We start from the raw sequence: 23,531 nt of genomic DNA on the forward strand, positions 1-23,531 counted from the left end.
TTTCTCTTCCCTCTTTGGCGGAGAGAATAATGAGGACGCTCTGTGCCAGGTTCGCCCTCGTTAGTAATTTTTCAGTTAAAAAAAAAAACCACCGCGAGAGATGCCAGAGAGCTACTTCAACACGCGTGTCATCGAGCGTGCCTCCCTTCCCCGGCAGCGCCGCCACCGTTACAAGACAGCGCTCCTTGCTTCTGCTGATTACTGCTGCTGCTGCTACTGCTGCTGCTGCTACTACTGCTACTGATTCTGCTGCTTACTGCTGCTGCTACTGCTGCTACTGCTGCTGCTACTGCTGCTGCTGCATCTGCTGCTGCTACTACTGCTTCTTCTGCTATTAATGCTGCTGATGCTTCTGCTGCCACTGCTGCTGCTGTTACTGTTTCTGCTTGCTGCTGCTTCTGCTGTTGCTACTACTGCTTCTGCCACTACTGCTGCTGCTTCTGTTGCAGCTACTGTCGCTTACTGCTACTGCTGCTTCTCCTGCTGCTGCTACTGCATCTGCTGCTTACTGCTTTTGCTGCTACTACTGCTGTTGCTACTACTGCTTCTGCTACTACTGCTGCTGCTTCTGTTGCTTCTGTTTGCTGCTGCTTACTACTGCTGCTACTGCTGCTGCTAATGCTTCCGGCTAACTGCTGCTTTTGCTTGCTGCTGTTACTGCTGCTGCTGCTGTTCGCCGCTACAGATAAGTCACATTGCACAAGAGAGGGTCTCGATTCGCAATGGGTTTTTCGTTTGTTTTTGTGTCACATCGCTGACAGGACCCACTAAATAAAACTGACACTTGAACAATAAAGAAACGCACGCGTTATTCGCATTGCTTCAGCAGCCTCCGGTACACACAAACACACTCGCTCACGTATGCATACGTTGGAAGAGCGATCCGCGCAGACTCTGGCTCGCTCGGCGGACTGATTCGCAGGCTGGTTTATAAATAGCGCGCGCGTGTCGACATCGTGGGTGGCCAACCCGTAACAGACCAAGAGCCAAAAAAGTGGCCGTGAATTCTAAAAAGAGACAAGCTGCGTGCGTGTATATATTGCGAGTTCTTGGCACAGCAACGGCATACATTCATTTATTCTTTGCTCCTACTGTGATAGTAAATTCTACGTTGTGCCCCTTCGCTGGAGCTGCGTGCGGCGAATTGGAGAGTCGCGTGCGGTGGATTGAAGAGTTGGGATTGAAGAGTCGCGTGCGGTGGATTGAAGAGCCACTTGGGGAGATGCCAGTTGGCCACCGCTGCTTTATAAGAATATAATTTGTTTGTGTATTCACTCATATGCATGCACGCACGCACGTGCGGTTGAACTTCTTCGGCGCGCCGTACGTAGCCAACCCGCGCTGCATGAGATGACCCCCGGCACACATTTTGCCGGTGCCCTCTCTGGCCTGGTGAATATGGCAGTCGTGCATTCCCCCCCCCCCCCCCGCCCTCCCCGAGTGCTGCGGTGAATTTGGTAAACTGCTGTTGTCCCGCGTTCGTGAGAGGCGCATTTTAAGGCCGGGCGTATAGATTTGTTTTCTTGTTTTCGCTCGCGTGTGACTTTTTAAGAGTCCACTTTAATTGTTGAGAGAGAGCATGAGTGGGAGTGGCGGGGGGCGGCGGGGGGGGGGGGGGCAGGTTGCGGGAGATGGGAAGGAAAGAAAGAAAAAAAGCAATACTGGCAATGAATGATTATTCCGCAGCGTTCAATGATATCATTAAAACTCACGTCCCAGGGAACACTTTAAGTGGCCCATCCTCATCAATAAAGCCTCTCTCTGCCAGGGGAAATGGGGCGGATATAAGCGTACACAGCCGTACACGATCGGAGCAACGATCGCTCCGCAAGCTGCTGCCGCTGCGTTTTGATGTGACAGGCACGCACGCGCGCGCGTATTAACGCGACAACGCTCGCGCATCCCCAGGAACGTTTCCACCGGTGACGCTACCCACCCCCGCCTCCACCACCTCCTCTCAATTTCGCCCACCACCCACCCCCTTCGCCGCCGATTCGCCATCAGAGCACATTAACCGCTGGTCGGCCTCGCTTGAAAGAGCAAGGCCCCATCTGGCCGCCGCTGCCACCCCGGTGCCCGGTTATTGCCGGTGGCGCTGGCTGAAGCCCATAATTAGGCCGTAATTCACGGCGCAACGCCTGTCAACCAGCCAGCCGGCCACCCACCACCCAGCCAGCCGGCCACCCGGCCACCCGGACACTCAAAGTTGGCCCCGTTTGGCCTTGGTCGCCCATGTTGTGCAATGTGGGTGTTTGCGTTCTTGGTTGACCTGCGATTGCCTAGGTGTGATTTGTGCTGCCCATATAAGCCCATGTCGGGCCCTATGGACACATTTTGGCCTCTGTCAGAGGTGTGGACTCGAGTCATGTGACTTGGACTCGAGTCAGACTCGAGTCATGAATTTGATGACTTCAGACTCGACTTGGACTTGCATAACAATGACTTTGTCCCACCTCTGGCCTCTGTTGGCCCATGTTGACCCTGGTGGCCCATTGACTATTTTGATTGGTGTGGCCCGTTTGGCTGTGTTGCGTTTGGTGCTGACGTGTGTTGTTTTGCGTGGCCCACGTTGGCCTCTGTTGGGTCTTAGCGACTCTTGTAGGCCTCGGTGCTGCATTTTAGTCCGTGTTGGCTCACGTCGACCCACACGTACTTGTGTTGTGCCAAAGTGCCCCGTGGTAATCTTCGTCTCCCCTTGCCACCACGTGTCTCCCCTTGTCTCCCCGTGTCTCCCTTTTCCTCACCGTGTCTCCCCTTGCTTCCCCCATGTCTCCCTGTGTCACCCCGCGTCTCCCCTTGCCTCCCCGTGTCTCCCCGTGTCTTCCTGTGTCTCCCCGTGTCACCCCGGGCCACCCCGTGCCTCCCCGTGTCTCTCCGTGCCTCCCCGTGTCTCCCCGTGTCTTCCCGTGTCTCCCCGTGTCACCCCGTGTCTTCCCGTGTCTCCCCGTGTCTCCCTTTGCCTCCCCGTGTCTCCCCGTGTCACCCCGTGTCTTCCTGTGTCTCCCTGTGCCTCCCCGTGTCTCCCCGTGTCACCCCGTGTCTCCCCGTGTCTCCCCGTGTCTCCCCGTGTCTCCCCGTGTCACCCCGTGTCACCCCGTGTCTCCCCTTGCCTCCCCGTGTCTCCCTTGCCTCCCCGTGTCTCCGCACGTCACCCCCGCTCCTTACCCCCGCCTCCCCCCGCTCCTCACCCCCCCCCCCCCCCCACGTCACCCCCGCTCCTTACCCCCGCCTCCCCCCGCTCCTCGCCCCCCCCCCCCCGTCACCCCAAGGCCCCCTGGAGCCGCACTTGTCGGGACTGCTGTGGACGGCGACGCTGGGCTCGCTGGCCATCGTGCTGGCGCTGCCGCGCCCCCACGGCATCCGCGCGCTCATCGGCTCCGCGATCCTCCGCCTCATCTACTCGCTCGGCCTGGAGCCCACGCTGCTGCTGCTGGGCACCGCAAACGTGCGTGCGGCCGCCGACCTCGTCGCGACCCCCCACCTTCCCCACGCGTCGCACCTCGTTGTCACTCGTCGTCGCGTCCCCCGTCCCACCGCGGTCGTTTCGTGCCCGTCGCAGCGTCGTGATGAGACGGCCACGCGTCGCCATGTCTCATGTCACACGCCCGTTGCTTGTCGTTGCACCTCATCGAGCGTCGTCATCGTCAGCCGTGATCGATCCACTGCTGGATGAAGGCCTACTCTCCGGGGCTGTCACCACCTCTCGCGGTCCCACGACGCGACGATCCGCGCAGCATCTCTGCACCGCTCCATCTCCGCGTTGGTGGAACCCCCCCCCACCCCACCTCTCCCGTACGCATTCCGTTATCCTTCTATAAACATAACTACTGTTGTATAATTTCCTATCGTCGTTGTCGTCGTCGTCATCATTATTATTATTCAGAGAGGTGTCTCTGCCCACCGTTAGCAATTAAATCCGCGAGTGCCGCGTGGGTTATAATCACATCCGGAGGAAATCTTAGCGGCTCACAGATGTTTAAGCAATTATTTGCACCTTTACGTACGTACGCACGCGCGCGCGTCTGTACGCGTGTGCGTGTACGCGTGCGTTCGTTTCAGCTCTGAACGGCGTTTACATTTTTAATTGTTTAATTACGAACAAAAAAAAAATCTAAATCAAGAAATAGAGATCGTTCCGTCCCGACGCGCGTGCTGGCGTGCCTGTGCGTGTGTGCGTGTGTGCGCATGTGTGCGTGCTTGCGTGCGTGTGTGCGTGTGTGTGTGTGCGCACTTGTGTGCGTGCGTGTTTGCCTGTGGGTGTGCGTTTGTATGTGTGCGTGCGTGTGTGCGTGCTAGCGTGCCTGTGGGTGTGTGTGTGTTAGTGTGCGTGTGTGTACGCGTGTGTGCGTGTGTGGGTGTGTGTGTGTGTGCGTGCGTGCGTGCGTGCATGTGTGTGTGTGTGCGTGCGTGTGTGTGTGTGCGTGCGTGTGTGTGTGTGTGCGTGTTGTGTGTGCGTGTGTGTGTGTGCGTGTGTGTGTGTGCGCGTGTGTGTGTGCGTGTGTGTGTGTGCGTATGTGTGTGAGTGCGTGTGTGTGTGTGCGTGTGTGTGTGAGTGAGTGCGTGCTGGCACACACTGACAGACACTTGCACAGCTGGAGCTTCCTTAAATCCCCATTTAAAATATATAACGGCTATTATACGGATCATGGCGGGCCGGAGGGGGGGGGGTTATTCTGTCAGGAGATCCCATGCTGTGCAGTTGCTGCGAGTTTAATATGCAAGGCACACATCAAATACGTATGAGAGATGGGTGTCAGATTTTTTTCAGAATGTCGCCACCACAATCATCTGATATTTTACAATTTTTTATTTGTTCAGCTCTTTTTGATTTCACAGGCTACCTGGCTATTGCAAATTATCGCTCAACGGAGCAACTTGACATCGCGTGGGAACTTACGAAGGCCAAAGACTCTAAACGAGCGATGTTGATTCTAAATGTGGAGGGGACAAACCGGGGGACGCGAATAAAAATCCACGCGACCACGGGGATAGAGAGACACGCAAACTACAAGTACACAGCAGCAGGCGTCAGGGTCGGGATCGAACCCACGACCTCCTGAATACCAGGCGAGGTGGTTAACATCTCCTAGCCACCGTGATGATGATCATGATAGACACATTCTAAATATTCAGGCGTAGTCAGGGTCGGGTTAGAACCCACGACCTCCTGAATACCAGGCGAGGTGGTTAACATCTCCTAGCCACCGTGATGATGATCATGATAGACACATTCTAAATATTCAGGCGTAGTCAGGGTCGGGTTCGAACCCACGACCTCCTGCATACCAGGCGAGGTGGTTAACATCTCCTAGCCACCGTGATGATGATCATGATAGACACATTCCAAATATTCAGGCGTAGTCAGGGTCGGGATCGAACCCACGACCTCCTGCATACCAGGCGAGGTGGTTAACATCTCCTAGCCACCGTGATGATGATCATGATAGACACATTCCAAATATTCAGGCGTAGTCAGGGTCGGGTTCGAACCCACGACCTCCTGCATACCAGGCGAGGTGGTTAACATCTCCTAGCCACCGTGATGATGATCATGATAGACACATTCCAAATATTCAGGCGTAGTCAGGGTCGGGTTCGAACCCATGACCTCCTGTAGACCAGGCGAGGTGGTTAACATCTCCTAGCCACCGTGATGATGATCATGATAGACACATTCCAAATATTCAGGTGTAGTCAGGGTCGGGATCGAACCCACGACCTCCTGCATACCAGGCGAGGTGGTTAACATCTCCTAGCCACCGTGATGATGATCATGATAGACACATTCCAAATATTCAGGCGTAGTCAGGGTCGGGATCGAACCCACGACCTCCTGTATACCAGGGGAGGTGGTTAACATCTCCTAGCCACTGTGGTGTGTGCGTGTGTCTTTACGCAAGGGTGGGAAGTGTTGGCTTAGCGGTTAGCGCGGTGCGCCATGAACCCCGGTGACCCGAGCTCAATTCCCACTCTCGACCAGTCACAGAGGCGAATATTTGATCCGGTCCTGGGCCTCCCTTAGGTCGACTCAGCCTCAATGGGTGGCTTGTGCCGTGTGTAAAACAACAACACTGGGGAGATGAGGGCGATCGGGCGTACAATGCCGGCCACCCACCACCTCGTGTGCCGTGCCGGGCCTTCACAGGTGCTACTCCCTAACGGCACTTGCCCCGACAGCCTGTTGAGGCTACACCCGGGGATCTTTGTTCTTTATATCCAAAGGAAACGTCAACGCGCCGAGGTGCACCGTGATACCGCCTTCCCCCGCCCCCGTCACACCTCGCGCGTCACGTGACCACCACCCCCCCTCCCCTCCTTGTCTAGACCACCAACCACTCGAGAGAGAGCCGAGCGTCCGCCGCCACGTGTGTGTGTGTGTGCCCGTGCCCACCAGGGGGAGCGGTGGTGCAGCGGTTAGCGCGCTGCGCTATGAACCCGGCTGCCCGAGTTCGATTCCCGCTCAGGGCCAACACCCAGTGACGATTATCTGAACCGGTCGTGGGCCTCCCTTAGATCGACTCAGCCTCAAATGAGTACCTGGTGCATTGTCTAAACATGCCCACTGGGGTTCCAGTTGCGATGAAGGCCGGAACGACAACCCCTCGTGTGCCGTGCCGGCCTTCATAGGCGCTGCTCGCTAACAGCACTTGCCCCGACACTTTGTAAAGGCTACACGGGGGGGATCTTTGTCTTTGTGCCCACCAGGTATGCAACAAGGTGGTGTTCCTGGTGAGCTTCGTGGGGAACCGAGGCACGTTTGCCCGCGGCTACCGAGCGATGATCTTCGACGTGGAGTTCCTCTACCACCTCTTCTACCTGACGGTGTGCGCTTCGGGCCTCCTCCTCCACGAGTTCTTCTACAGCCTGCTGGTAGCCGCCGCTCGCAGCAACCACAGCCATGAGCAACAAGCACACACGCACAACCGCGCTCGCAGCAATGTAACAGCAACTGCATTGGCAGCAATGTAACAGCAACCGCATTGGCAGCAATGTAACAGCAACCGCATTGGCAGCAATGTAACAGCAACCGCGTTCGCAACAATGTAACAGCAACCGCATTGGCAGCAATGTAATAGCAACCACGTTCGCAGCAATGTAACAGCAACCGCATTCGCAGCAATGTAACAACAACCCCATTGGCAGCAATGTAACAGCAACCGCGTTCGCAGCAATGTAACAACAACCACATTCGCAGCAATGTAACAGCAACTGCATTCGCAGCAATGTAACAACAACCGCATTCGCAGCAATGTAACAGCAACCCCATTGGCAGCAATGTAACAGCAACCCCATTGGCAGCAATGTAACAGCAACCGCATTGGCAGCAATGTAACAGCAACCGCGTTCGCAGCAATGTAACAGCAACCGCATTCGCAGCAATGTAACAGCAACCCCATTGGCAGCAATGTAACAGCAACCCCATTGGCAGCAATGTAACAGCAACCGCGTTCGCAGCAATGTAACAGCAACCGCGTTCGCAGCAATGTAACAACAACCCCATTGGCAGCAATGTAACAGCAACCGCGTTCGCAGCAATGTAACAGCAACCGCATTCGCAGCAATGTAACAACAACCCCATTGGCAGCAATGTAACAGCAACCGCGTTCGCAGCAATGTAACAGCAACCGCATTCGCAGCAATGTAACAACAACCCCATTGGCAGCAATGTAACAACAACCGCATTCGCAGCAATGTAACAACAACCGCATTCGCAGAAATGTACCAGCAACCGCGTTTGGACGCGCGTGCCCCCCGTGCCCCTTAAGCTGTTCGACCTGGTGTACCGCGAGGAGACGCTGCTCAACGTGATCAAGAGCGTGACGCGCAACGGCCGCTCCATCGTGCTCACCGCCGTGCTCGCGCTCATCCTCGTCTACCTCTTCTCCATCGTCGGCTTCCTCTTCTTCCGCGACGACTTCATCCTCTCGGTCGACCGCTCCGGAGCGCCGCACGGCGCCGCCGACAGAGGTGGGCGACGAGCGCGACCGCACGCACCGTGGCACGGCACGCCTTGTGCCGAACCACTACGCCGGTGCCACACGGAAACGAGATTTCACACCCCCCCCCCCCCCCCCGAACTCACCGCCTTATTGAATTTTCGATTTAAAGCTTTCGTGACTGCAGGGATTCATCTTCTTGGTTCTTTCGGTAAAGTCAGGTAGAAAAAAAAAATCATTATTTCATTATTCCCCAAAGCGATCGCTCCGTATCGTGCTGTGCATCGGCGCTGCATTTTCAGGACAATGCTGTACCTTCTTCTTGGTTCTTTCGGTAAAGTCACGTAGAAGGGAAGAAATAAAATAATAAAAATAAAACATAATACAATAATTCTCACGACGTTTCGGCCACAACGCAAGCAGCCGTCCTCAGGTGAAGAACAGGTCTGTCGAGAAGACAGAGTCTGTCTCTGTCTTCTCGACAGAGGCATAATTATTTTATTATTATTTTTATTATTTTATTATTTCCATTCTACGTGACTTTACCGAAAGAACCAAGAAGATTATTGAATTTTGTTTCAACCGAGTTACCCCCCCCCCCATACCCCTCACCTTACCTGACCCAACATGGTTCTGAGAATTAACGAACGTCAACATTCTATCCAGTTGAGGTATCCTTGACTGGCTAAGTAACTGTGCTTGTGACGCTCGCTGGTTGCTCCTGAAAACCAACATTGCTTACGATCGGTGGGTTTAAAACGGTCTTTTTGAATCGTTCTAGGATACCACGCGGATTTGAACGTTGTCGTAGTTATTTCACTATCGGCACATTCGCACGCCATTATTCACAAACGGCTCTCGCGCTCACGATATCATTTCTTACGCGTTTACAAATTGCCTCACGTTTATCCCCCCCCCCCGCTTGCCCGCCCCCCCGGGACATTGCCGCGTTACCCCCCCCCCCCCAGGGGGTCAACGTTACCCCCCCTCCCTCCGGTTGAGAACCGTTGCCATGGACCGTCAACGAGGGCTGCGCAAACCGCTGTGCCGCCAACCCACCACGGCGCAGCTGCGTCATACCACGCCGAGGGGGGGACAAAAATAAAGAAACGGGAGATAAACCAGGAAGGTCTTGTTTGTTCTGTTTGGCGACGACGACGACGACGACTAGGCGCGGGGTCAGAACGTCGGCAAACAAAACAAAAACACAACAGAAGTGCAAAGTGTAGGGAAGGCGGTGATAAGAAATCAAACGGGGCAGCGTACCCCACCCCACACGGCGCACCGCGCGGTTTTGCTTTCAATGCCCCGCCGCACCACCGGTGCACATCGCAGCACGAGCCGCCACGCCACCCGAGTTGTTCATGAGTGTTCGGCACTCGGGCTATCCGCTGCTGAATGAAGATCCCCGCTCCCCCCCCCACCCCTCCCTCCACCTTCTTACAGTTTCGATTTAAAGCTTTCGTGACTGCAGGGATTCATCTTCTTGGTTCTTTCGATAAAGTCATCACGTAGAAGGGAAATAATAAAATAATAAAAATAAAACGTAATAAAATAATAACAACGCAAGCAGCCGTCCTTGCGTTGTGGCCGAAACGTCGTGAGAATTATTTTATTACGTTTTATTTTTATTGTTTTATTATTTCCCTTCTACGTGACTTTGCCGAAAGAACCAAGAAGACTTCCTACAGTTATTTGACCGCGCCGCTCAGCAACGCAGGACGGAAAAAGCGTTCGCGCCCGGAGTCTGCCACCGATGTTAGCCGTCGCCGGGGGGGGTGATGGAATAGAACCCGGGGGTCACGGTCACCCTAACCGCAGCGCCACCGCTCCCGAATGCGTTCAAGCTCCCCCGTGTCCTACCGACGCCCCCCCCCTCCCCGTAAACGCCTACGGCACGGCTCCCCCCCACCCCCCCCCGTTCCAGCGACGGCACCCTCGCGTGCGCGCGCGCCCACCGGCGCTAACGACGACAATTCACCGAGACGGCCGCCCCCTGCATCCCCCCAATCTCCGCACCTCCTCCGCCAAATTTCCGCGCTTCTTTGCCGCCGTTTGGCATGAGTTGGTTTCGCGCGCGTGTCCCGGGAAGGGGGTGCGCGGGCTGGGGGGGGGGGGGGAGTCCGGGGACTGCCGTTTGCTTGCGCGGTGACTTTTAACGCGATTTACGAGGATATTCTCGGCGACTCTTAGCCTCGTCAAATCTGGCACGGCCGCCCGTCAATCTCGGCGGGCCCCTTGCGTATCTCTCTCTCGCCGTCTTCTCTCGCCAAACGGCCAGACGGCTCCCCCCCCCTCCCCTCCCTTTCTGCCCCCCCCTCGCTCTCTCCGTCTCTCGCCCGTCCGCCCGCGCAAACTCAGCTCGTTGCCGCTCGCCCCGGCGTGAAACCCGCCGAGTTTGCCGATTTCGCGCCGCGCCCGCACTTTCTGCGCCGCAGCTTATTTCGTTTTTTTCTTTTTCATTTTTTCCAGGACGTTTTTCCCCCCGCAAGGCTGTCCCGGCTAAATCCGCTGGACGCAATAGATGGGGGTATTAAAAATGTAAAAAAAAAAAAATTTGCCGGCCGTTACATTAAAAAAAATACGGTGCGCCCTCAGATTGATGGCTTCACGATGTGGCCACTCTGCAATCATTAATTTTTTACGAGGCTTTACCCCCGAACGTTCGTTTTTTTTTTTTGCTGCTTCCGTGTTAAAGTCTTACAAGACGTGCCGCCCGACTGCCAAGGCTGGTGGTGCTAATGGGCACCCCCAGATGGTGCCCGTGTCCAGATGTGACGTACGGCCGCCGCCGCCGCTGCTGCCGCTGCTGCCAAGTCCTTGGATAAGGTCACAGGAAACGCAGATTCTGGCGAAAAGCCGACGGAAAGTAACGTGCGCGCAAATTGTTAAACTGACCTCGCGCAAACAAAAGGTGCGTTCCCATTCCAGGCAGCCTGCCCCGTGGCTAAACGCTGTCCCTCAAGTCCAGTGAGTTGATGGCCTCAGGCCAGTCAACCGATAAGTGCACGCAACAACAACAAAAAACAACCCCACCGTGTTAAATTCGGTTCCGCGCTTAACGTTTTGCCAACTCGCAGCGCCAACAATGAGAAATGTCGGTTCGATCGTCGCACAAACGGACGGATCTCACTCTCGTACGCCGGAGCGGGTGAGAAAGCGCCGCCCCAGTGCCGCGTGCGGGCCCGGCGTTGCCACTCGGTAAGCGATCTCGGAGGCAGCTCTGCAATATCCACTTCTGCGGCGGTCCGTTCTCCGGCAACGAACGAGGCCGTTCCGCCCCGCGACGACCCGACTTTTAATCCTGATTTCGCGGCACTGCACTGCGGACGTAACGGGACCGAGCGGGCACGCCCTCGCCGGTGTAACTCCCATCCTGCGGCAACTCCCGTGCCGGTGTAACGCGCACGCCGGAGTAACGCGCGCGCACGTGCCGGGGCGTGTCGGACGAAATCTAAAAAACGCGCCGTCCCGCGTTCGCTCGTTTCCTTCGTCCGCCGCTCGCCATTTGTTATCAAACGCTATTCGCTGATGTCGCCGCGAGAGGTTTCAAGATAAAACGCCCCGTGCCACGGAGCCGAGTGATTGTAATCATTATTATTGTTCGAGTGTTTCGCTTGAACTTTCGAATCAAAACTTAAATTTTTTTGTTTACCAGGTCAGGCCCCACTGAGCTATACAACGCTATTTCAGAAGCGACCTGGCCACAAGTGGCTTGTGATCGTCGTTTTGATTCTAAATGCGGAGGGAAAAACTGGAGGACCCGGAGAGAAAAATCCACGCGACCACGGGGGAGAGTGACACGCAAACTCTAAATATACAGCAGGCGTCAGAGTCGAGATCGAACCCACGACCTCCTGTATAGCAGGCGAGGTAGTTAACATCTCCTAGCCACCGTGATGATGATGAGAGAGAGACACGCAAACTCCAGATATACAGCAGCAGGCGTCAGGGTCGGGATCGAACCCACGACCTCCTGTATAGCAGGCGAGGTAGTTAACATCTCCTAGCCACCGTGATGATGATGAGAGAGAGACACGCAAACTCCAAATATACAGCAGCAGGCGTCAGGGTCGGGATCGAACCCACGACCTCCTGTATACCAGGCAAGGTAGTTAACATCTCTTAGCCACCGTGATGATGATGAGAGAGAGACACGCAAACTCCAAATATACAGCAGCAGGCGTCAGGGTCGGGATCGAACCCACGACCTCCTGTATACCAGGCAAGGTAGTTAACATCTCCTAGCCACCGTGATGATGATGAGAGAGAGACACGCAAACTCCAAATATACAGCAGCAGGCGTCAGAGTCGGGATCGAACCCACGACCTCCTGTATACCAGGCGAGGTAGTTAACATCTCCTAGCCACCGTGATGATGATGATGAGAGAGAGACACGCAAACTCCAAATATACAGCAGCAGGCATCAGAGTCGGGATCGAACCCACGACCTCCTGCATACCAGGCGAGGTAGTTGACATCTCGCCGCCGCGGCGTCTCCTTTACCCAGGAGAATCTCAAGACTCATCTTCAAGAGGATGCTTGCGACCACGTTGGGGATAAATCTTGATTTAAAGCTTTCGTGACTGCAGGAATTCATATTCCTCGGGTCTTTCGGTAAAGTCACGTAGGTAGGATCAAAGAAAATAACAAAACCCTACGACGTTTCGATCGCAACACAAGTGGTCATCAGGATGATCAGGAATATGACGACCGCTTGTGTTGCGATCGAAACGTCGTAGGGTTTTGTTATTTTCTTTGAAGAAATCTACGTGACTTTACCGAAAGACCCAAAGAATATGAATTCCTGCAGTCACGAAAACTTGAAGGCAAGCCTATTTGGACTTTGCGTAATGGGTGAGCAAAACCGGCGAGCCCGGAGAGAAAATCACGCGGCGCCCTACAAGGGAGCGAACAACTCACATCTCAGCAGAGATGCATTCGAGAATTCCCTGCTCTTACTCCGAAATATGAGTAGGTGAACGAATGAGATGCGGAGCAGTGGGGTTCGTGCGCCGCGCTCGGGAAACCGACGATCTGCGTTAGCTTCCCGAAGAGCAGGGGGACCTCGTGGTAGTGTGGCGGGTTATGTGTCCGAGGCGGTCTTCGGCAAAACCGCAGCGATCGTGCGCGGTGAGGTCTGGTCAAAGACCACGACAGACGCGGTTTGGGGGAGGCACTCATCGGCCAGCCAACCGCCCGCCCGCTGCGTGCGTGTGTGTGTGTGCGTGTGTGTGCGTGTGTGTGCGTGTGTGAGCGCATGTGTGTGTGCGTGCGTGTATGTGTGTGTGCGTGCGTGTGTGTGCGTGTGTGCGTGTGTGTGCGTGTGTGTGCGTGTGCGTGTGTGTGCGTGTGTGCGCGTGTGTGTGTGTGCGTGTGTGCGTGTGTGTGCGTGTGCGTGTGTGTGTGCGTGCGTACGTGTGCGTGTGTGCGTGTGTGTGTGTTCGTGCGTGTGTGTGTGCGCGTGTGCGTGCGTGTGTGTGCGTGTGTATGTGTGCGTGTGTGTGTGCGTGTGTGTGTGTGTGCGTGCATGTGTGCGTGCATGTGTGTGTGCGTGCGTGCGTGTGTGCGTGCGTGTGTGCGTGTGTGTCCGCGCCTGTGATCGTTCGCTGCCCGGGTGGGATCAACGGTAGCCCTCCCCCCGCTGTTCGCAATCATTAATCGTTTATTCACACACTCATGTGAGTCAAAGCAACCGACACGCTGCGGCTGCTTACATCATTTCAGAAATACGCGAACGCTGGTGAGGTCCACAACACATTGGCAAATGTTTCTGCTATCCACCCCAATTGTACAAAAAAACAAACTCAAAACCGCGATCGGTGGACGAGCTTTCTCACGCGCACAGCCGCCCGCAGGCTGGAGCTAGCCCCCCCGCCCCCCTCCCACCCCACATCATCCTCCGGACACAGCGGCTCCAATCGTGTTATTGAAATCCGAAATTAAAGTCCCGGTCTTTTTTTTTTCTCGTTCATCCAGGGCACACGCTTGATAAATAGGTCATGGCTTTTTGCGGACATCGGACCGATCGGTATGAATGAGTCGTAACTTTGTGGCCACTTTACCGCCACCGCCGCCGCTACGGCCCCCTGCGGTGAAGATTTCCTGGCTTGCTTCTTGGCAAGTTGCAGAGGTCGCAATCGGGTACCCGATACCCATACCCTACCCGATACCCGGCTACCCGTACCCGGCCGGGTACGGGTACGGGTACCCATTTGCGACCCTGGTGCAGCCGGGTACGGGTACGGGTACACCGTGAGTCACTGGTGAGTAACCGTTTGTCACTCATTTCGGGTAGGGTACGGGTAGGGAACAGAAACTCGTACCCGGCCGGGTATGGGTACAGGTACCCATTTGCGACCCTGGTGCGGCCGGGTACGAGTAAGGAATTAAAACCCGTTTGCGATCTCTGGCAAGTTGGCATCGTGGTCTGAGATGTGTGTTAGACCTCACGGACTCATTCCTCTGTTGTGACAACAGCAACTGCTGTTGTTGGTTTTTGATTTGGTGCCATTGCATTTGGTTTATTGTTATTATTGCATGGTGGTGGCCATATATGGGATTTGGTCATGAATTATACATATCATACGTGTAACATATATATGATTAGTTATTATGTAATTATATATTTTGTTCTTGGTTCTTTCGGTAAAGTCACGTAGAAGGGAAATAATAAAATAATAAAAATAAAACATAATAAAAAAATGCTCACGACGTTTTATTTTTATTATTTTATTATAATTTCCCTTCTACGTGACTCTACCGAAAGAACCAAGAAGATGCATCATTCTGTTAACTATTATTATTCACTGTTATTATTGACCCCGACGCGGCGTCTGTCCCGACAGGCCCCGATGAGCCCCGCTACTGCAGCTCCGACAGCGTCAACTGCAGCGGCCCCACTGTGCAGCACTACTCCAGCCGGCCGGCGTCCGCACGCGACGGTGAGGAGCCGCTAGCGACGCCTCCGGCCCGGCACAACAGCCACGCGGTTGGGGGGGGGGGGACAAGGGGGGATGGATAGTGGAGCCAGGGATATGGGATAGCGTAAGAGAAAGGGTGAAGGCTGTAGGGTTAGCAATCGGCATTCGGCAAAGGGTTAATTTCTCATGCGATTCTAAAAAACAAGATGTTTCTTAAAACTACCAGGTAAGGCTTCACTGGGCTGTACGACCCTTTTTCAGAGAGGGTAAAAGCTTCAGGGTTAGCAATCGGCATTCGGCAAAGGGTTAATTTATCACGCAATGCTTAAAAACAAGATGTTTCTTAAAACTAACAGGTAAGGACCCAATGGGCTGTACGACTCTTTTTCAGAAACGATCTGCCCAACAGATGATTGCCTCACCAAGTGGCTTAATCACGCGAAAATTCGTAGCAGCCAAATACTCTAAACCGCGCGACGTTGATTATAAATGTGGGTGGGGAAAAAAACAGAGAACCCGGAGAAAAATCCACGCGACCACGGGGAGATAGAGACCGCAAACTCCAAATATACAGCAGGTGTCAGGGTCGGGATCGAACCCACAACCTCCTGCGTACCAGGCGAGGTAGTTAACATCTCCAAGCCACCGTGATGATGATGAGAGAGAGAGACACGCAAACTCCAAATATACAGCAGGTGTCAGGGTCGGGATCGAACCCACAACCTCCTGCGTACCAGGCGAGGTAGTTAACATCTCCAAGCCACCGTGATGATGATGAGAGAGAGAGACACGCAAACTCCAAATATACAGCAGGTGTCAGGGTCGGGATCGAACCCACAACCTCCTGCGTACCAGGCGAGGTAGTTAACATCTCCAAGCCACCGTGATGATGATGAGAGAGAGAGACACGCAAACTCCAAATATACAGCAGGTGTCAGGGTCGGGATCGAACCCACAACCTCCTGCGTACCAGGCGAGGTAGTTAACATCTCCAAGCCACCGTGATGATGATGAGAGAGAGAGACACGCAAACTCCAAATATACAGCAGGTGTCAGGGTCTGGATCGAACCCACGACCTCCTGTATACCAGGCGAGGTAGTTAACATCTCCAAGCCACCGTGATTATGATGAGAGAGAGAGACACGCAAACTCCAAATATACAGCAGGTGTCAGGGTCGGGATCGAACCCACAACCTCCTGCGTACCAGGCGAGGTAGTTAACATCTCCAAGCCACCGTGATGATGATGAGAGAGAGAGACACGCAAACTCCAAATATACAGCAGGTGTCAGGGTCTGGATCGAACCCACGACCTCCTGTATACCAGGCGAGGTAGTTAACATCTCCAAGCCACCGTGATGATGATGAGAGAGAGAGACACGCAAACTCCAAATATACAGCAGGTGTCAGGGTCGGGATCGAACCCACAACCTCCTGCGTACCAGGCGAGGTAGTTAACATCTCCAAGCCACCGTGATGATGATGAGAGAGAGAGACACGCAAACTCCAAATATACAGCAGGTGTCAGGGTCGGGATCGAACCCACGACCTCCTGCGTACCAGGCGAGGTAGTTAACATCTCCAAGCCACCGTGATGATGATGAGAGAGAGAGACACGCAAACTCCAAATATACAGCAGGTGTCAGGGTCTGGATCGAACCCACGACCTCCTGTATACCAGGCGAGGTAGTTAACATCTCCAAGCCACCGTGATGATGATGAGAGAGAGAGACACGCAAACTCCAAATATACAGCAGGTGTCAGGGTCTGGATCGAACCCACGACCTCCTGTATACCAGGCGAGGTAGTTAACATCTCCAAGCCACCGTGATGATGATGAGAGAGAGAGACACGCAAACTCCAAATATACAGCAGGTGTCAGGGTCGGGATCGAACCCACAACCTCCTTCGTACCAGGCGAGGTAGTTAACATCTCCAAGCCACCGTGATGATGATGAGAGAGAGAGACACGCAAACTCCAAATCTACAGCAGGTGTCAGGGTCTGGATCGAACCCACGACCTCCTGTATACCAGGCGAGGTAGTTAACATCTCCAAGCCACCGTGATGATGATGAGAGAGAGAGACACGCAAACTCCAAATATACAGCAGGTGTCAGGGTCTGGATCGAACCCACGACCTCCTGTATACCAGGCGAGGTAGTTAACATCTCCAAGCCACCGTGATGATGATGAGAGAGAGAGACACGCAAACTCCAAATATACAGCAGGTGTCAGGGTCTGGATCGAACCCACGACCTCCTGTATACCAGGCGAGGTAGTTAACATCTCCAAGCCACCGTGATGATGATGAGAGAGAGAGACACGCAAACTCCAAATATACAGCAGGTGTCAGGGTCGGGATCGAACCCACAACCTCCTGCGTACCAGGCGAGGTAGTTAACATCTCCAAGCCACCGTGATGATGAGAGAGAGACACGCAAACTCCAAATATACAGCAGGTGTCAGGGTCGGGATCGAACCCACAACCTCCTGCGTACCAGGCGAGGTAGTTAACATCTCCAAGCCACCGTGATGATGATGAGAGAGAGAGACACGCAAACTCCAAATATACAGCAGGTGTCAGGGTCGGGATCGAACCCACGACCTCCTGCGTACCAGGCGAGGTAGTTAACATCTCCAAGCCACCGTGATGATGATGAGAGAGAGAGACACGCAAACTCCAAATATACAGCAGGTGTCAGGGTCGGGATCGAACCCACGACCTCCTGTATACCAGGCGAGGTAGTTAACATCTCCAAGCCACCGTGATGATGATGATGAGAGAGAGAGACACGCAAACTCCAAATCTACAGCAGGTGTCAGGGACGGAATCGAACCCACGACCTCCTGTATACCAGGCGAGGTAGTTAACATCTCCAAGCCACCGTGATGATGATGAGAGAGAGAGACACGTAAACTCCAAATATACAGCAGGTGTCAGGGTCGGGATCGAACCCACAACCTCCTTCGTACCAGGCGAGGTAGTTAACATCTCCCAGCCACCGTGATGATGATGAGAGAGAGAGACACGCAAACTCCAAATCTACAGCGGATGTCAGGGTCGGGATTGAACCCACGACCTCCTGTATACCAGGCGAGGTAGTTAACATCTCCAAGCCACCGTGATGATGATGAGAGAGAGAGACACGCAAACTCCAAATATACAGCAGGTGTCAGGGTCTGGATCGAACCCACGACCTCCTGTATACCAGGCGAGGTAGTTAACATCTCCAAGCCACCGTGATGATGATGAGAGAGAGAGACACGCAAACTCCAAATATACAGCAGGTGTCAGGGTCTGGATCGAACCCACGACCTCCTGTATACCAGGCGAGGTAGTTAACATCTCCTAGCCACCTTGATGGTGGTGATGAGAGAGAGAGACCCGCAACCTCCAAATATACAGCAGGTGTCAGCGTCAGGATCGAACCCACCACCTCCTGCGTACCAGGCGAGGTAGTTAACATCTCCAAGCCACCGTGATGATGATGAGAGAGAGAGACACGCAAACTCCAAATATACAGCAGGTGTCAGGGTCGGGATCGAACCCACAACCTCCTGCGTACCAGGCGAGGTAGTTAACATCTCCAAGCCACCGTGATGATGATGAGAGAGAGAGACACGCAAACTCCAAATATACAGCAGGTGTCAGGGTCGGGATCGAACCCACAACCTCCTGCGTACCAGGCGAGGTAGTTAACATCTCCAAGCCACCGTGATGATGATGAGAGAGAGAGACACGCAAACTCCAAATATACAGCAGGTGTCAGGGTTTGGATCGAACCCACGACCTCCTGTATACCAGGCGAGGTAGTTAACATCTCCAAGCCACCGTGATGATGATGATGAGAGAGAGAGACACGCAAACTCCAAATATACAGCAGGTGTCAGGGTCTGGATCGAACCCACGACCTCCTGTATACCAGGCGAGGTAGTTAACATCTCCAAGCCACCGTGATGATGATGAGAGAGAGAGAGACACGCAAACTCCAAATATACAGCAGGTGTCAGGGTCTGGATCGAACCCACGACCTCCTGTATACCAGGCGAGGTAGTTAACATCTCCAAACCACCGTGATGATGATGATGAGAGAGAGAGACACGCAAACTCCAAATATACAGCAGGTGTCAGGGTCTGGATCGAACCCACGACCTCCTGTATACCAGGCGAGGTAGTTAACATCTCCAAGCCACCGTGATGATGATGAGAGAGAGAGACACGCAAACTCCAAATATACAGCAGGTGTCAGGGTCTGGATCGAACCCACGACCTCCTGTATACCAGGCGAGGTAGTTAACATCTCCAAGCCACCGTGATGATGATGAGAGAGAGAGACACGCAAACTCCAAATATACAGCAGGTGTCAGGGTCGGGATCGAACCCACAACCTCCTGCGTACCAGGCGAGGTAGTTAACATCTCCAAGCCACCGTGATGATGATGAGAGAGAGAGACACGCAAACTCCAAATATACAGCAGGTGTCAGGGTCGGGATCGAACCCACAACCTCCTGCGTACCAGGCGAGGTAGTTAACATCTCCAAGCCACCGTGATGATGATGAGAGAGAGAGACACGCAAACTCCAAATATACAGCAGGTGTCAGGGTCTGGATCGAACCCACGACCTCCTGTATACCAGGCGAGGTAGTTAACATCTCCAAGCCACCGTGATGATGATGAGAGAGAGAGACACGCAAACTCCAAATATACAGCAGGTGTCAGGGTCGGGATCGAACCCACGACCTCCTGCGTACCAGGCGAGGTAGTTAACATCTCCAAGCCACCGTGATGATGATGAGACAGAGAGACACGCAAACTCCAAATATACAGCAGGTGTCAGGGTCTGGATCGAACCCACGACCTCCTGTATACCAGGCGAGGTAGTTAACATCTCCAAGCCACCGTGATGATGATGAGAGAGAGAGACACGCAAACTCCAAATATACAGCAGGTGTCAGGGTCGGGATCGAACCCACAACCTCCTGCGTACCAGGCGAGGTAGTTCACATCTCCAAGCCACCGTGATGATGATGAGAGAGAGAGACACGCAAACTCCAAATATACAGCAGGTGTCAGGGTCGGGATCGAACCCACGACCTCCTGCGTACCAGGCGAGGTAGTTAACATCTCCAAGCCACCGTGATGATGATGAGAGAGAGAGACACGCAAACTCCAAATATACAGCAGGTGTCAGGGTCTGGATCGAACCCACGACCTCCTGTATACCAGGCGAGGTAGTTAACATCTCCAAGCCACCGTGATGATGATGAGAGAGAGAGAGACACGCAAACTCCAAATATACAGCAGGTGTCAGGGTCGGGATCGAACCCACGACCTCCTGTATACCAGGCGAGGTAGTTAACATCTCCAAGCCACCGTGATGATGATGAGAGAGAGAGACACGCAAACTCCAAATATACAGCAGGTGTCAGGGTCGGGATCGAACCCACAACCTCCTGCGTACCAGGCGAGGTAGTTAACATCTCCAAGCCACCGTGATGATGATGAGAGAGAGAGACACGCAAACTCCAAATATACAGCAGGTGTCAGGGTCTGGATCGAACCCACGACCTCCTGTATACCAGGCGAGGTAGTTAACATCTCCAAGCCACCGTGATGATGATGAGAGAGAGAGACACGCAAACTCCAAATATACAGCAGGTGTCAGGGTCTGGATCGAACCCACGACCTCCTGTATACCAGGCGAGGTAGTTAACATCTCCAAGCCACCGTGATGATGATGAGAGAGAGAGACACGCAAACTCCAAATATACAGCAGGTGTCAGGGTCTGGATCGAACCCACGACCTCCTGTATACCAGGCGAGGTAGTTAACATCTCCAAGCCACCGTGATGATGATGAGAGAGAGAGACACGCAAACTCCAAATATACAGCAGGTCTCAGGGTCGGGATCGAACCCACGACCTCCTGCGTACCAGGCGAGGTAGTGAACATCTCGGTACTTGCCCCGTCAACATCCAATCTTCCCTCCGACGGGGTGGTGGTGGGGGGGGGGAGCCTGGGGGGAATATTCGGACGACTCAGCCAAACCTCCGATTAAATTATTTATGAGCGTCACAGTGGTGAGATGTTAACTACCTCGCGGGGTATACAGGAGGTCGTGGGTTCGATCTAGACCCTAACGCCTGCTGCTGTATATTTGGAGTTTTGATGTCTCTCTCATCATCATCACGGTGGCTAGGAGATGTTAACTACCTCGCCTGGTGCACAGGAGGTCGTGGGTCCGATCCCGACCCTGACGCCTGCTGCTGTATATTTGGAGTTTTGGTGTCTCTCTCTCCCCATGGTCGCGTAGATTTCTCTCCGGGTTCCTCCGGTTTTCCCTCCACATTTAGAATCGGCGTCACGCGTTCAGAGCATTTGGCTGCTACAGATGTCCACGCAATAAGCCCACTTTGTTGAGCTATCATTCGTGATAGCCAGGTCGCTTCGGAAATATAGCTACGTAGCTCAATGGGGCCTTACCTAGTACAATAACAAAAAAAACTAACCAGTCGAAATAGTCAAAGATAATTCAGAGCACGGCTGGCTTCGTACGGTGCGAAAGAAGTTCAACGCACGTGCGTACATACGCGCAAAAGAGTACCTGGTGCGTAGGGTAAACATCCGCGTCGTTGGGGAAACAAAGGTGGTCGGCCGTGGTGCTGGACTTATACTGACACCTTGGGCTTGCCCCTGGCAATTCTGCACCACCACGGTGAGGACGGATCATGGATCAGTGTACGCGTGTGTGTCGCGGGCTTCCCGTCGCTCTAAGCGGTAGCCGTAGTGTTCGGATGTTTACTCGTGCGAAACCGCACGTGTAGACAGGGCTGCCTGCCATGCAGCGCACACAGCGCACACAGGACATGCACAGTGTTGTATCTGTGTTACGTATCTCTCAGTCTGTGTATATCTGTATGTGTGTATCTGCGTGTGTATCTGTGTGTGTGTCTGTGTGTGTGTATCGCTGTGTGTGTATTTCTGTATGTGTGTGTATTTTGTGTCTGTATCTGTGTGTGTGTATCTCTGTGTGTGTATTTATGCGTGTGTATTTCTGTATGTGTGTGTATCTCTGTGTGTTTATTTCTGTATGTGTGTATCTGTGTGTGTGTCTGTGTGTGTATCTCTGTGTGTGTATTTCTGCGTGTGTATTTCTGTATGTGTGTATCTGTGTATGTGTCTGTGTGTGTGTGTATCTCTGTAGTGTTGTGGGGAGCGGTAGTGTAGCGGTTAGCGCACTGCGCTATGAACCTGGCAAACCCGGGTTCGATTCCCACTCACGGCCAACACCAGTGAAGATTATATTATTTGAACCGGTCCTGGGCCTCCCCTAGGTCGACTCAGCCTCAAATTAGTACCTGGTACGTTGTGTAAACATCGCCACTGGGGAGACAAAGGCGGTCGTGCGTGGCGCTGGCCACCCACCCCCTTGTGTACTCTTCTGGCCTTCATAGGTGCTCGCTAACAGCACTGCACCCTACAGTATGTTAAGGCCATACGGGGATCTTTGTATCTCTGTGTATCTCTGTGTATCTTCGTGTGTATTTCTGTGTGATTATCTCTGCATGTATCTCTGCATGTATCCCTGCGTGTATCTCTGCATGTATATCTACTTGTAGCGCATACAGCACAGTACACACACAATGTTGTCCCACGTCCGACCGCATAGTCGCATCTGAGTGATTTCACACCGCATAATGTCGTGACATTTGGGTAGGAATAGGTTAGCGGCACATACACCTGCGAAATCGCACAAAGCGAACCTGCATGGAAACCTGTATGTGTTTATGAGTGTGTGTGTTCGGGTCTGTGTGTGTCTGTGTGTGTGGGTGTTTGTGTAGGTGTTTGTGTCGGTGTGTTTGGGGAGCGGTAGTGTAGCGCTGCGCTACATAAACCCGGCGATTCCCGCTCGAGGCCAACACCGGGGCCTCCCCTAGGTCGACTCAGCCTCTAAAATGAATACCTGGTGCGGTGTGTAAACATCACCACGATGGCGATGTTGGTCAAAAGACAAAGACAAAGATCCCCCGTGTAGCCTTAACAAACTGTCGGGGCAAGTGCTGTTAGCGAACACCTATGAAGGCCAGAACGGTACACGAGGGGGTGGGTGGCCAGCACCACGCCCGACCGCCTTTGTGTTTACACACCGCACCGGGTACTCGTTTTGAGGCTGAGTCGACCTAGGGGAGGCCCACTACCGCTCCCCACACGCGCACGCACGCACAGCACAGCCTGCCAAGGCTACACGTGGGATCTTTGACTGTGTGTGACTGTGTGTGTACGCGCGTGCGTAACCTGCTCTGCTCCCCGCCTGTGGAACTCCGTCTCAAGTCATATTGGGAATCCAGGCACAGTGGAATATTTTAAGGCACAGATCTAATGAACGGATCCGTATGCGTGGGCCACGCGGTGAGCTGGATGGCTCGCGCAATGGGGGTTTTTAGTTTTATAATTGAGAGGGCGTTAATTTGCAAGGTGCCATAGGATGCTCTTTACGAAGAGTGGTTTATAAAGGCAAAATGTAAAAATGTGTTCTGCATCTCTGCGCACAGATGGATTCGTGTGCATGCCCCGTGTGTGTGTGTATGTACGTACGAAGACAAACATACCCCGTGTAGCCTTGAACAGGCTGGTGGGGCAAGTGCTGTTATCGAGTAGCACCTTAT

At 53.7% G+C, this 23,531-nt stretch overlaps 1 protein-coding gene across 4 annotated transcripts in view; it reads left to right on the forward strand.

Annotated features, from left to right (window-relative positions):
• The window catches only part of LOC133356815 (inositol 1,4,5-trisphosphate receptor type 1-like), a 434,548-nt gene that overhangs the window by 178,950 nt on the left and 232,067 nt on the right, over window positions 1–23,531 (forward strand). For all 4 annotated transcript variants that reach the window (XM_061574522.1, XM_061574523.1, XM_061574519.1 and 1 more), the window contains 4 exons: window positions 3,270–3,445; window positions 6,706–6,870; window positions 7,767–7,968; window positions 14,787–14,882. In XM_061574522.1, coding sequence (XP_061430506.1) covers window positions 3,270–3,445; window positions 6,706–6,870; window positions 7,767–7,968; window positions 14,787–14,882 — 639 coding nt within the window. The remainder of the gene's footprint in view (window positions 1–3,269; window positions 3,446–6,705; window positions 6,871–7,766; window positions 7,969–14,786; window positions 14,883–23,531) is intronic.

The sequence above is a fragment of the Lethenteron reissneri genome, chromosome 55 (genome assembly GCF_015708825.2).
Source record: "Lethenteron reissneri isolate LAM-NWPU_2019-01 chromosome 55, ASM1570882v1, whole genome shotgun sequence".
Classification (NCBI taxonomy): Eukaryota; Metazoa; Chordata; class Hyperoartia; order Petromyzontiformes; family Petromyzontidae; genus Lethenteron; species Lethenteron reissneri.